The 14974-nt window shown below is 41.2% G+C and overlaps 1 protein-coding gene across 4 annotated transcripts in view; it reads right to left on the reverse strand.

Moving 5' to 3' along the window:
• The window catches only part of Igf1r (insulin like growth factor 1 receptor), a 293607-nt gene that overhangs the window by 215850 nt on the left and 62783 nt on the right, over window positions 1-14974 (reverse strand). Inside the window, exon 1 of one of the 4 annotated variants that reach the window (XM_078051244.1) lies at window positions 935-1098. The exons of the other annotated variants lie outside the window; for them this stretch is intronic. Within the exon in view, the coding sequence (XP_077907370.1) occupies window position 935 (1 nt within the window). The 5' untranslated portion in view covers window positions 936-1098. Of the gene's footprint in view, window positions 1-934; window positions 1099-14974 lie in introns of those variants that run through there. 4 annotated transcript variants of the gene reach the window in all.

Below are 14974 nucleotides of genomic sequence, written 5' to 3' on the forward strand. Positions count from 1 at the left end.
TCCATGCATAACATGTCAAAATACACTCTGGTGTCATGTATATCTAAAAAGAACAAACAAAAAAAATGGCTGTATGGAGCAAAAACAAAATCCTCAGTGAGAAGAAAGCTCTTTTGTCAGCTCAATTCTCCCCTGACCTTGGAGAAGGGACTAAATTATGGGATAAACCATGTTTTACCAAGGTATGGAGGAACCTGTTGCCTCTATAACTTCTTATGTCCTAGGACTCCCTGAACACATTTAGATATGAACAGGGACAACTGTCATGGAATCTTGTCACCAGACACAGGAGCATGACCAAGCACCATAGAAAAACCTGCAGTAACAAGTGCAGTCAACGGGAATAGCCCACCTCGACTATCAACCAAATCAAAGTGACAGGTTTCCATAAACAAGGGTACAGGAACTCCAAAGAGGACTGGGAAACCTCATGCTCTCTGGACAAACATCAAAAGCCTAAGTTAGTCTTCCCCTATAGAGATAGTACCAATGGCGAAACCTGAAGTAATAACTGGAGACTCTGACCATGCAAAAGAAGGTTACAGAAGGTCACAGAACCTTCCACCCCTTCCCCAGTCCTACCTCCTCAAACACCCCTCCCTCTCTCTGCCCACTTTAGCACACAGCTGTCTCCTGGATCTCAAAAGTTTTGGGCTGCTTAAAGACATATGATGAGGGGGAAGGAATGTTGTTCTAAAGCCTACTTTTCTTCACCCTTGGATATGAGGATGGGCAAGGAAGAAAGCGATGAAGGGGACAACTTGTATATTCCTTTTAAAATTAAATACTTTTCCCCCGCTTAAATATCACTTGAGAAATCTGCCTAAGAACCATTCATGATTTATTTATTTGATTTCAAACTCAGAGCACTGTGACTCAGCCTACCCTTCTGGATGAGTCCCACCCCAGAGTATCCCAGCTCCTATCAACTTACTATGATTCTCCGGCAAGAGATGAGCGTGTCCTCAGCAGAACACATGCAAAAGTTCCAAATCCTCTGTTAGTTCCTAATCTCTACACTGAAAGACACTGAGGAACCAACTGGTCACCAAAATGTCACCAGCTAAACAGTTCAACACCCTGCCCCACTGAGAATACCACACTCCAGTTCAAGACCATGGATGGCACAAAGCAGCTGCTGACTGTTCCCATTCTCATTGTTTACTGCTGAGTAAACATCAGGGATCACTGAAGTACCACGTGCAAGGGCAAGAGGACAGGCCATTTAAGTCCCTGTAGACAGGCTGCCCCTCCCAGAACACTTCACTTTCCAAAACACTGTCTTCAAGGGCTGGGTGGGTGCCAGAGAAATTACTGATTCTTAAAGCATCTTGAGCTTTAGGTCTTGGTAATTCAGAGATGCTTTAAAAACAGAAGGCTGTTGCCATTTTGTAATATGGTGATCTGTTTTTCTCTTTGAAAATGCTTCCACTAATTAGGAAAATACATGCAGCCCTCTTGCAATGCTCTTAAAAGAAGCACCCTCATTTAATATGGCTTACTACTTCACACAAAGTTACCTCACAACCCTGTAAGCAGACCGCATCCAGTGCTGACCGCTTACCACCTCTATAAAACTTAAAGAGGAAAAGAAAGCTTCACCCACGTCTCATCAATAACTGTTTATCCACTGAGTTATAAAAGAAGCTACTCGGTTTTTATTATCTAAGCTTTTAGGACAGTTCAAGTTCAATACATACAATGTTTCATTCATGCTGTTAAATTGATAATATTAACCTTTCTTGCTGAGATGCATTAAAAATTCTGGCAAATGTAATTAGTTCATATTAGCAACTTCACCAGCAGCAGCGACAGAAGCAAAGTGAACTAACAGGATATGGATTAATGTAATCAAAATATCATCTCCCATCATCCCCACTGTCTAGGCAGCTGGCTGCACTTCCTCTCTTGGTTGGATTTTTTTCCTTTTAATAAAAATAATAGATCAATGAAATGGATGAATAACTACTTGTAATCCTCCCTTAGGGGAGTACTGTACAGGAAACCATTTTGGTGAGTGATCCCTAAAGTTTTAAATTTGATGTGTCTGTTCAATACCATTTTGACATCAGATTTTTCCAGGGCAAAAATCTTTGAATGGAAGGAGGAGAAGGAAGAAAGCCAGAAGCTGTATGTGGATCATGAGATTGGTTGTTTCTAGAGCCCATAAGTATCTTGCTTTCTAAACAACAAAGTCAGAGAAACAAACCAAAATCATGTTTGTCCTTTAAAGTACCTCCAATACATTCACGCAGTGAACTAAACTTGTGTACACCCTGTACTGCCCATCCATGCTGAGTCTTTGTTTTGCGACACTCCCTCTTCTGATCAGAATATCTGCCTTTTCTTCTAAGGGATCAACTTCTCTCTTCTTTCTCACTGAGGGTGAGGACCATATAGCTTGGGCTGGTTCATCTCTGGAACAAATAGGTAGAGGGTGCCACACCCAGAGAGACCTCCTGAAACCTGTCTATGTCATGAGAAGAGAGCCCTTGCTCTTTGGCATTGATCTCTAAGTTAGGGGAATGCAGGGTTGAAGTTGCCAACAACCACTTTTCTCTCACATGGATCATAAGTAAGCTGATATGCTGGTAAGCAGAGTCATGAAGAACCCTTAGTACCCTCCTGAAACCAGCTCCGCTCCTGGACTATACCATTAAGTGGGACTTTTTTGAATAAACCAATTGAAAGATACTTCATATAACACATTTTCAATAGTGCTGCCTGGACTTGGGAGGATTGGGGAATGGATGAAAATGGGGGTGGTCACCTTTCCCAATGTTTCAGGATCCCAGGAACAAGAGCACTTCAATGAATAGCTCTTCTGTGCTCTCCAAAGTGAACAAACTACAATCCAGTCAGCACTGTCATTAGGACATTTTAGGTCTCAGACAATATGAGGAAGCAGAGATAAAAAGGAAGGACATTGCTAAACTTTGAGGTCAGAAGTTTGAAGTAGAGTGATAGAATCCTTTCTTTAGGGTCAGATTTTACATGTAGGCTGTAGAAAAAAATTATCCTATTAATTTGTCTTGGCATAGAAGGGAAAAATCTAATTCAGAACAACATAAAAACTAAAAACAAAACAAAACTCACACTAAGAAGGAAGTGATTTCATGGCTCCCCTAAAGTCATCAAGAATCAGAAGGCACCAGTGTAGTTTATTTATCCAAAATCAACAAAGCCCTCAAAGGTTCACAACTGGCCTCCTGGCATCCTTCAAATACAAAGGGCAGTTAATGTTCAGATTTGTAGTCACCAATTAATCCAAAACACGCACTATTTATCAAGTTCATATTAAGTTTTAAATTGCTGTGTCAGCATTGACTAAGCCTGAACTGACACAGCTTTTGGGGTCAGTACTTTACTGCAAAGTTAATGTCACCTTTCTAAAGCTTCCATGGATGCAAACACTGTAAGTCTTTCTGGGCAGTTCTAGGTACAATCAAAGGACATAAACAAACTTTTTCTCCATGTGTTTCCATTTGACAAAAAAGAAAGCATTTTGAGAAATATGGAGACTTAATTGAGGCTGACCTAATTTGAAGTTTAAAAGGATGCATTTATAGCCAACAATTTAAAAACTGAAAAAAAAAATGTATGAAAAAAATCAGCATGTTCTACAACTTTGAATTAATACCAATGAGCAAAATGACTAATAATACCTAGTACTGTGCCCAGTTATAAAGCCCAAGTGATCTTCACAGCAAGTGATACATTATCATTTGAGAATACAAAACTCAAAGAAATTATAACACAAAAAAACTTCAGATGGAAATTGTAGTATAGTTTATATGAATTTGGAGCATGTTTTTTATACATCTAAGAATTGCAAATTGAAACATCTGAGGGTCCCACAACACCAGCTAATGTTACCTACTGTTTGGAACACTATTCTATTACTGCAATATGTTTGTAAAGGACTTTCAGGGTATGTAATATCACCACTGTTATGGTCCTGCCTGTGAGCAGATCAAGTGTATTAAATTATCTAGAAATAAGACTTGAAAGAAAGGAAAAGAAAAAGAAGATTAAGGATAAACAATACAAATCTCTAGATACTTTCCGTAGATTGTTTGAGGCTCCTATCAGTGATTTCAGAAAGAGAAGTAGCCTGGAAGCAGTCCGGAGCTCCATCAGATCTTAAGATTTTCAGGGGTGGGGAGTGGGGGGTTGTTTCACCACATCTCAGCTTATCAGGTAGATCCGCTCCAAATAGCTTCTCCTGAGAACAAGCTTAAGGATTTTGGAGAATTCCTCTCTCAAATGACAGTGCTAGGGGAAACAGCAATGCAGGCTCCTCAAAAGGGAAGTTCCCTACCTGAGATCTTCCCCCTCCAGTTGACCACATGTGGGGGTTAAAAAAAAAAAAAAAAAACAACTTTCTCTCAGATTATTTTGTCTCTTTGTTTGAAACCTGATAAGAAGAACCTGGGCCCTTCTAAACAGCCTCCTTTCCTGGAGACTTAGAGGAACCTCTGGACACAATTCTGGGATCAGTGTGTTGATTCCCTGCCACAGAGGTCCCCTCTATAGAACATACCAGGAACTCAAACATGTAGACACCTCTCTGGGTATCAGCCACTCCTTCACATATAATTTTTAAAAACATACCTGAGAGGACTTTCTTTTTTCTACTTCCCACAATCCTCCTGCTGGATATTAAGTGTCCTCTAAAGTCCCCAGCACAGTGCTAGCAGGATGTAGGGGACCTTTAGGGTGGGGGCTAGTAGGAGATCTTCAATCCATTGGGAACATGCCTTGAAGGGGACAGTGGGACCCCAGCCCATTCCTCTTCCTCTCTTTCACTTCCTGGTCATGAGGTGAGACACTTTGCTTCACCATGTGCTCATGCCACAATGTGCTACTTTGCCTAAAAGCATTGGTGCCAACGGATCATGGACTAAAACTTCCCAAACTGTGAGCCAAAATAAACTTTTTCTCTTTATAACTTGCCTATCTTGGGCTAGGCTTGTGGCTTTGTGGTCGAGTGCTCACCTAGCATGTGTGAGGCACTAGGTTCAATCCTCAGCACCACATAAAAATAAATAAAGTCATTAAAAATTTAAAAATAATAATAACTGGCCTATCTCAGGTACTCATTATAGCAATGGAAAGACTGACACACCTCCCTTTGGTGGTGTCACTAAGATGATTCCTAAAACAGGTCTCTAGGGTTGTCCCTCTTTCTAGCCAGGCCAGTATTTCCAAGACCAGCTCCACCTGCTCATGCCACAAGAAACTCAAACTCAATGTGCCAACATTACAAATATTTTCTCTTCCACCCCTGCCAAATGTCTACCTTTGGTTTTTTCTGATTCCTTGTTAATAGCATTGGTGGTCAATCGGTTTCTTCTAATAGAAACTCAGGCATCCACAAAGAGGAAAAGCTCTTTGCTTTTCTTCTACATTCCCAATCAACTTCATCCTTCACCAAATCTTGCTAAATCTATCTCCAATTCTTCTGACACCCTTTTTTTATGCTCACGCTTCACCTACTGCTCTGCCAGCTGTACTCCTCCCAGGTGACTGGCAGAGAACCTCCAAACCTGTGGTGTTCCCCTGCTTTATAGCTAATGTCGGTGAAGTCAGGTCCAACCTCCTGAGGCTGGCAGATGGGGCCCAGTACAACCTGGTTTCTATCAATGTCCTCACCTTCATTTTTAGAGGCAGTCTGACTACCCTGACTTATTCTTATATACTGCCTTTGTCTACCTCTCCCCACTACTGCCAACCTAAATCTCTGGTATCTCTCAAATTCCTCCTTTTAGGACATACCAAGTTATTTTCAAAATGAGGCTCTGCTCCTTGGTGAGACTTTCCTCAACACCTCGTCACCAAGCTGCCCCTTCTTTCAGTCTCCTGTGGCACTTTGCACACAATCTTAGTAAAATAGGCACCATAGGGCTGTTTCATTTGTTTATATATTCAGTTTCTCCAAGGTGAGGCTCCCCCAGGAGTGCAGCTGTGTCTGCTCCTCTTTGGATCCCCAGAGCTAAGCTCTGGGCTTGGCAGAGGTAGCAATCAGCAAACATTTGCTGAATACAAATGCAGCACATAGGGTGCTGGGAGCTTGGAGGTGAGGACTGGGCCTGTGAAAGGAATGCAACTGGTCTCACACTACCCACTTAGCTCCATAAGGCAGGGCTTTCTCCAGTGCAAGGAACCTGGTCATTAGCAGAACCAAATGCCACCTCTGTGAGCAAACACACTGTCAACTCTCACTGCCATCCACATTTTTCAATGGTTTGCTTCATGCCCTAGACCAATGGGTCTATCCCTGTTGACAAGTCTCTAACCTGGATGCCTCTAACTAGAGAAAGAACTAACATAGACGCTTAAGAGAGAGGTAGCACCAAGCTGAAAGGGTGCACTGACCTCTAACATGTCCACAATATCCCCAGGGAAAAGGGACTCAAACTGCCAACAACAAGTTCTCCCCAGAAGAGGTGTCATAGCTGACATTAAAGCCAACCACAAAATTGAGGAGCACTAGATACAGTTTCAATAACCCACAGAAACAGTATCAATGATGATTAATCTTCTATCTCAATCCAACTTTTGGAAAACTCACTGGGAGGAGGAAACAACTGGCAAAATAAAAGTCAAATGAGGTAAAAATTCAATCATTTTTTAAATGCCATTCATTGTTAGGGGTTAATGATTGCCTGGACAGGTGATTTCCCAGCAAAGCAACTAGCCTCTAATAAGTATTCAGGACTCAACTAAAATGGTGCTTTAGTTGGTTTCAACATAAACTATGTTGAAAAAGAGATTCACACATCCCATGACATGTAGTTTTTTTTTTTAGCACATGGCCAAGAGTTGAGCATATCACTTTTAATGGCTTGATATTCCAGAAGATTTATCACTATGGTAACATTTCAAAATGGCCATCAAAGTTACCAAGCACCAGTCCACAATGGTTTGGACCTAGTAGGGCCTTTTAGGACATACCAAGTTATTTTCAAAATGCCTTTAATGATTCTACATTCCTACCAAAGCCTTGCTAGAACTTAGCTAATGGGGTTACTTACAAGTGTGAGTTAATAGAAAGAGCACCTAGTTCATAAATCACAGATATTATGTTACCACTCTGAATCAAGTTTTTTCTAATAAAAAGCCATCAACAAATAATTCATTGAAGTTTACATTGTGCTAAGTCTTTAAATTTTTTGGTCTGTATTAAAGGGGAGGTATAAGGAAAAACAGAAAAGTATGAAGATGACGATTACTTTTTGCTAAGAGCCACAGCCAAGTAATATGATGCATGGCATTTTTGGTTGAAAGGTGACACCAGCTAGCCATTGAGATGACAGGATTATGTTAAGATTTGCATTCATATGGATATTGGACTCCTGCTGTTCACCTCGGGCCTGCTAAGGGACTCCTGGAGAGTTCCCATTGGTTGGGGAAGTACAGTAGGAGGGAATTCCGGGGAGGAACTTCCTCTGGGGTCCGGATCGGCAAACTTCCTGGGGGGCCTAGGGGGCATTGGCGGCAGTTTCAAAAAATAAAGTTTGTTCCTGCTTGAGTGGCTTGTGATTTTGTGCCCAGCCAGACTGCGGCAACTTTTGTTATTTCAATATCTGACTTTAAATTATTTTACAGCTAGGCACAGTGGAAGGCTGGAAGGCTGAGGCAGAAGAATCGTAAGTTCAAAACCAGCTTCAGCAACTTGGTAAGGCCCTAAGCAACTTGGTGAGGCCCTGTTTCATAATAAAAATAAATTAAAAAGGGGGCTGAGAATGTGGTTCTGTGGTTAAGCACCACTGGGTTCAATCCCTGATGTCAATAATATAAATGTATGTATGTATGTGTGTATATATATACACATATATATACATATATATATAAACAAATTATCAATTTATAAAAATTATCCAAGACACAGCAGAGCTCAAATATTTAAACATGCTTGTGGGTGAACAATGAAATACATCCTACCATTGGGAACACATACTCAAATTGTTAAATTCCTCCCAGGCCCAAGGGGTAGCCCTGAAGAAACAATTAATTCCCCCAGAGCCTCATTTTCATAAGAAAACAAGAGTCTGACCTTAAAGGTCAACACCTAATGCAATAGCACTGGGTACCCAATCCTCAATACAGAGCCAACAGATTCAATATCTGAGCTGGAAAAGACCTTAGTAATGTGCTTTTAACCCATCACTTATTGTTAGTTCTCAAATAAGCTTAAAGCATCTCTTACCAGCAATAAAACAGAATAAGAAAACACTGTGGTACCACCTGGGTAGTAAGGGTAAATGTATTAAATAAGAAATCTTTTGGAAACACTTATTTTAGGGTTAGGGTTATATTTATTTTGTTCTGGGATCATAATGTAAATCTATCTTACTATGGATCTAATTTAAAAAAAAAATAGAAAACCAGTGATGAGGTAGGACACCTTAAGATTTCCAAGAAAGGTGAGATGACATGGCTAAGGTAATTAATACACATTAGACAGAGATACACTCAGGTATGAGGACTTGGGTTCTCGTGGTGTTTAAACATTCTTTCTTCATCCATGAAACAGTCAACCCAAGTATCCAATGGGATGAATCCACATATGACCATGTTTTAGAAATTAAGGGAACCGCAGACACAAAATTCTGCTTTCGACTGTGCCTTTAGACCAGATGCCCTATAAATGGGCCCCTGTGATCCTATAAATTTTTAATTACAATATCATGGACCTGCAGACAGGGTGTTACAAGTGAGAAATGTGCTTTCCAAGGGTTACACAGGAAAAACCTCATGCATGCCTGCCAAGAGCTCATGGCATTTTCAAGGCCTTTTACCAAGGAAAGACACACACACTCACATATGCTGTCTCAAGGGCCTTCTGGACCAGAGCCCCTGCCAGGACCTACTGTTTGGACTCCTAGAGAGGATGAGGGTGATTCACAAGCTTTCTTGCCTAAGAAAGTCCAGTTCTGACTGGGAAGGATGAGGAGGCCCTGCTACTACTGTCTCCAGGGAGCCAGGAGCTCACCAAGACCATACACAGCCTGCAGAAGAATAGTCAGAGTGGGAAATCTGCTTTAAAAGCAACACAGTAAGATTTTTTTTTAAAATGCAAATAGGCATTATGAAGAAACAGAAAATAGACCACAACCCTGTGGTCCAAACAGTACTTACTGACCTTCAAAAAAAGAATATAAGCAATGAAAACACATGATTACAAAATCCAAACAGGGCGAAAAGCATACAGATGAGTGATGAAGGTCACCTGGCACTTCCAGTTCCATTCCACAGAAAGTAAGTGCTTACTACTTTCTGGGATTCCTTCTGAAAACTATTTCATGACTAAACCAGCATATATACTCTTTGTAAATTAGAACTGAAAAATCAGAGTACATAAAATGCATTGCATCTTTTTCCCCCCCCCACTGAATTTATAGCAGCACATAAAGATCTAACTTTTTAAAGAACAGCTATGTAGTAAGAATTCTACCTTCAGAAATGTATAAATCAGAAGCAAGTTCAAAATGTATTATTTTTGTGCCTACTTTATAATCCGATTTTTTTGTCCTTTAACAATTATACCTATGGGAATAAAAAAAAAAAAAGTTTAATAGTATCACAGCTAGTATTCTGTTGAGGAACTGTCCTGTGTCAGCCCTGGAAGAAGCCCTGTCCTTGATGCCTCAAAAAAACCATCTTGGAAAGAAGCTGGTGTTTGAAGTGGTCTACTGGTTGAGCCTTTGAGAGGTAAACTCTCTTAACCAAGGTGTCAGAGCCAGGACATTAAGCCAGATCTGCCAACAACCTCCTACTTAAGGAACTTTTTTGTCATAGGACAAAGGTACCACCTTCCCCAACAGAGAACAGGAAACCACTTCAAAAGCTTTACTGTGAAAGGCCCATCACCAAAGCCCAGCAGCTGGTTTTGAGGGAGAAGTAAAGGGATGAGGCAGAGAAGGGAATTTGACTCTCCACAGGTGGCCCTGGCAGCCATGCAGGCATCTCCAAAGGGCTGAATTAAAATAGCTCAGTGACTAACCAGATACAAAGCACATCCCTATCCCAAGATAAAGCCTGGGCTCAGTCTCCTAAAAGTCTGCCCCAAGAACAATTCAGATGCAACAGAGCAAGACCCAGAGAAGGAGGCTGGGAAAGACAGAGCACAGTTTAGGCTCACTCACTGGGAAGCAGCAGGAAGGTGGCCACCCCTAACCCTGCTCTTCTGTCCCCTGCATGCAAGTCTGCAGTGCAAGCAGAACCCAGGCTGACCTGGCCATTCTCACTCCACACAGCAGACACACAAAGGGAGCTGTGATAGAGAGTGGCAACAATAAGTGAGATTTCTCATGGGACACCACTTTTCACTAAAACACCTATCCTGAATATCGATGTGTTTACAGTCCAAAAAGGTACAGAACAAAACTACTTCTTTAAAAAGAAAAATGCATTAAAAAATTCATCTTCAGTGAGTGGAGTGACTACTTTGTGTTACTTTTTTCTTTGATGGGAAAAGAAGGAGAAGTAGATTCACTTTGAGTCAGACAGGCTGGGTCTGCCATAGGGCCTAGAGAACTTTCTAGGCCCAGCAGCCCTAGGCTGGCCCGCATTCCTTCAGGGTGACAGAGCATCCAGGGGTTTCCTAGTCCTACAGCCCCTGCCATGTGGTGACTAACCCCACAGGAATCCTGGCTGGTGTTGGATCCACCGGGAGCACTGGCAGGCTGGGAGGAAGGCCTGGGGGTCCAGGCCCTAGACCCAGCCTCAGGAAGAAAACCCTTGCTCTGCCTCTATCTCCTGATGTCATAGAGGGGTAGGGGAAGCCACTGGAGCCACAAGCAATGCCCACCTGTGCTCAGGTGACAGCCTCCATACTTTTGGGGTCTTGCAGAAGTATCTGGGTCCCATATTCTGGCCTGACTTTGCCAAGTGACAGAAAGCCAGGTTTCAGAGTATACCTTGCCTCCTTGAGAAAGACACTAGTAAGTTCTGGTAACTCTGGACAGGCAACCACACGTTGGTTTGCATGATAAAGACAAAAGAATAAATGTAACTCTATATTGACACAGTCACTTTTCAGAAGCTGAATTCATAATAAAAATCAGTTGAAACATAATTTTGATAAATCATCTCCTGACACTTCATATATCTTACTGTCTATATGACAGTTGTTTTTGTTTAATAAAAGAATAGAAAGTTTACTATAAACCACATCCCTTTTCTTCCTTTATCACAACTTGCCATTCCTCAGAACTAAAGCATCAAACTATTTAAAGATATTTTTTATAAAATTAAAGAACGGACTTTTAAACAAAGAATTCTCCCTAATTAAAAGCAGCCATACAGAGGTGCTTGATCGATGATCAGCATCTGACTTTTGCCTCACACGTGTAAATAATTCATCATCAATGTAAAAATGAGTCCTGCCTAAAGGGTGCTGGGGGAGGTGGCGAAATTAAAGACTTGGACAAAAGCAAGGAACTAAAATTCACAAGCAAGTTGTTTTATTAATAAGCATCTATAATTCAACTGTGCTGATATCATTCTTTCATTTTCCTCTTTCCTTATCTCCCCTACCCTTCCAGTACTGGGGCTCAAACCCAGGACCTGAAGCATGCTAGTCAAGCACTGTTCCAATGACCTACATACCCAGCACCATCTTTCCCTTATTTTAGGAGTCACAGAAGTTTTCTCCATGTGAAGAAAGTGAGGAAGAAATACAGAAAAACAAGGAGAGAGGTAAAGAAGGAAGGAGGAAAGGAGAGAAGTAAAGAAGAAGTGAGGAAAGGAGAAAAGCAGGGAGGGAGGGGAGAAGGGTGACAGGGAAGGGTAGACCATCAGAGAGAGGGGGAAGAGGGCTCTATGCTAACAGAGCCCTCACTACATTTATTAATCACTAGGCAGATCTGCAAAAAGCCTCAAAAATATAAAAGACTCCTGCTTAGCGCAAAAACATCTTTAAAAGCTCATCAAACATGATATCCAGCCTTCCTCAGAACAAGGCAAGCCACCAGGTCTTTATTGGGTATATGTTCATCTGGGACTCCCTGGGAGGTGGTGGAAGGGCCTGAGGGGAGAATAAAGGGCAGCAAAGTCACAACAAAGCAAATATGGCTACTCAGCGCATGATTCCTTGAAAAGTTATGCCAGGTCTCTGTGCTTTCATTTCCTGATGCATAGAAAAGAGAATGACAGTATCCACTCTCCAGACTGTGACAATGACTAAATAAGAATATTGGTGAGGTGTTTGGTAGTAATCACACTCAATGAATGCCAGTCCTGATCAAAGACACAGTTCTATCTAAGAGTCATCACCATAGGGGCCCTGGAGGTTCAGCTCTTTGCAGGAGTTGCAGAAGCATTAGGGGAATAACTAGGATTCTAACCTGCAAAACCCCCAAATGTAAGGGGTCCTTCTAAATGGTTATGAAGAGCTTTAACCACAGATTAGCCCCACAAAAGTGCCTTTTTGTCAATGACTACTAACTGCCTAGGATTTAGATGTGGACTTTTTTTCTTTTATATTCAGAAAACAATGAATCGTGAAATCTTACAAAGGGGAACAAAGATGCTATTAAGATGCTGTAGTTCTATTGCTACCACCAGATGAATACCTTTACATGGCACTGTTCACAATGTACCAACACAGCTTACTGCACAGGCTCATCTCCCTCTTAAGACCAAAAGCCCTTGAGAGCAGAAAAGGGAGTTGGGCAGGAGAGGACATGGGAACTGGATACAGTGGACTGGGGAGTGTATAGATTCTAACCGGTCCTGATGTTTGGAACACTGGGTATGGTTTGGCTGACTTTTCCAAGTCACGGTTTCCCTTCTAACTATGACTTTTCTGGGGATTAAGCAGGTCATATAAAGCTATTTCCCAGAAAGTGCTCATGGAACACAAGTTCTATCTGAAAAGGCAGAGATGCTTTGTTTGTTTGTTTGTTTGTTTTAATGGTAGCATGCCTTTGAATAACGAAGTCTTTAGATATTGCACAGGTTTGAAGGGTCAGGCTTTCAGTGAGTTTAGGCCAGATGTTTAGGCCTCCTGTTGTCTTCTTTCTGTGTACACTGACTGCAGGGACAGTTCTCTTCTTACTTTCTACTTCAAGGCAAAATGCTCAGACCATCACCTCCTATTTTCTCTAAGCTAGAAGACCAACCTTGCACAAACACACCTGTAGATACAAGGAAAAAGGCTACAGATGTGCCTATTACAGTGGCATCAGTTCAGTTAGAAAATGGAGCTGTGGGCCAGGCTAAAGCTGGTGTAGCTTTTAAAGCCCGGATGGGCACAGACAAGGGAGTATGTGCTAAGGTCAAAGGAAAAGAGATTCGTAAACTAAATGAAAAATCAATCTAAGCTTCCTTCACCCACTGAGATCCACACCAACCCACAGCATTTTCCCTACACTTGTAACCTCTATTTAAAATTGTCAGTGCCAGGAAGACAGGTCAAGCCTGCTATGGTCTATCAATTACCCACCCAGAGAGAGAGCCTCTCCCCTTCGTGGAACTCATTTCTGGATTCCAAAATTAACATTTCATTCACATGAAAATCAAAGTTGAGTCTTTTTAAAAATCAATCTTGGTGCTGGGGTCATGGCTCAGTGGTAGAGCGCTTGCCAGGCATGTGTGAAGCCCTGGGTTCAATTCTTAGCAACACATATAAATAAATAAAGAACTTTATAAATGCCTATGGCATAGAGCTTTTTGACTCACAGGTGATACCAATGGGATAATCTTGTTGGGGAGGGTGACACAAGATAGGAGAAATTCATAGTTATCTGCTATAGTTTGCTTTAATCTATTAGTTCAAATATTTACTCAGTATCATCTTAAAAGATAAAATATAATCCTAAAAGAAAGGTAAATTTGTTTAATTCTATTATTTCAAAATATTAATCACTGATACAATTAACGTAGGATTGGCCTAAATTGTTCCAACACTTTCCCAACCTGATAATTAAGTTTGTTCTCATACTGTAATAAAAATTCTGAGAAACCTTGGGCTTCTGGGCATATTTCTGGGCAGGAGGGGTGAATCAAATCTATGGAGTCCTAATCTACTGCCCCATTTAATAAACAAATACTGTTAAGAACATGTGTTTAAAAAAAAAAATCTGAAAGGCTTCATAATGTAGATATTGCAAGTCTTCCCATGATGCTAACTGAAGGTTTCTGAGAGGAGTTTAATGTGCTATTATCCAATGAATTCCAGGCCTGGGGATGATCGCCTCTTCTCCTTTAGAACAGAGGTTGCTCAGAAAGCAGTTGGCATCGTGATACATACTAAATGGAATTGCCCTACTCTTTACTTTTATATTCTGTAATTTAAATCACTCTGTTAACAGGCAGAAAAATCCCAGCTAGCTTCAAAACTCCATCATATTTTCATTACCTCAAATGACAACCTCTTCCACCACTTTATCTTTGCTTTAAGTACCAGGAGCTGAAAGATGCAATCAATTTAGTATTTCTCCCTGACCATTTACATTACTTATTTGTTTCAGCAGATCCTCTGCCTCAAATTCTTCCTTTGCCCATTCATGTCTGCATACTTAACATAGATTCAATACTTCTCCAGGCCAAAAATTATACTCTAAGTTTTTCTTTGACTGGAGAACAGAAAGACAAGGAAAGGAGGAGGGGGGTGCCTAGAATTACTTTGTTCTTGCAGACAACAATTCTCAATGAGAAAAAATTTAAAGTACCCTAACTTTTCAGATTGAAACACTGTCAGATACTTTCCTGACTTTCTGTCATCCAACTGGCTTAGTGGCTCTGGGAATAGAGCAGAGGCTAACCCAGACGTGGACCTTAAGTCCACATTTCATTAAAATCATGACATGAATAAGGAACCACACATCAGCCACAAACTAATTCAATCCTTTTAGGGCAAGAACAGCATCCTCTGCTTCAGCAGCACCTAGTAGAAATGTTCCCAATTCCACTAGAATCCTCCCTGGAGACCAGCAGGGAGCTAGGAGGAATAAATATCAGCTCC

The sequence above is a fragment of the Ictidomys tridecemlineatus genome, chromosome 5 (assembly GCF_052094955.1).
Source record: "Ictidomys tridecemlineatus isolate mIctTri1 chromosome 5, mIctTri1.hap1, whole genome shotgun sequence".
Lineage (NCBI taxonomy): Eukaryota > Metazoa > Chordata > Mammalia > Rodentia > Sciuridae > Ictidomys > Ictidomys tridecemlineatus.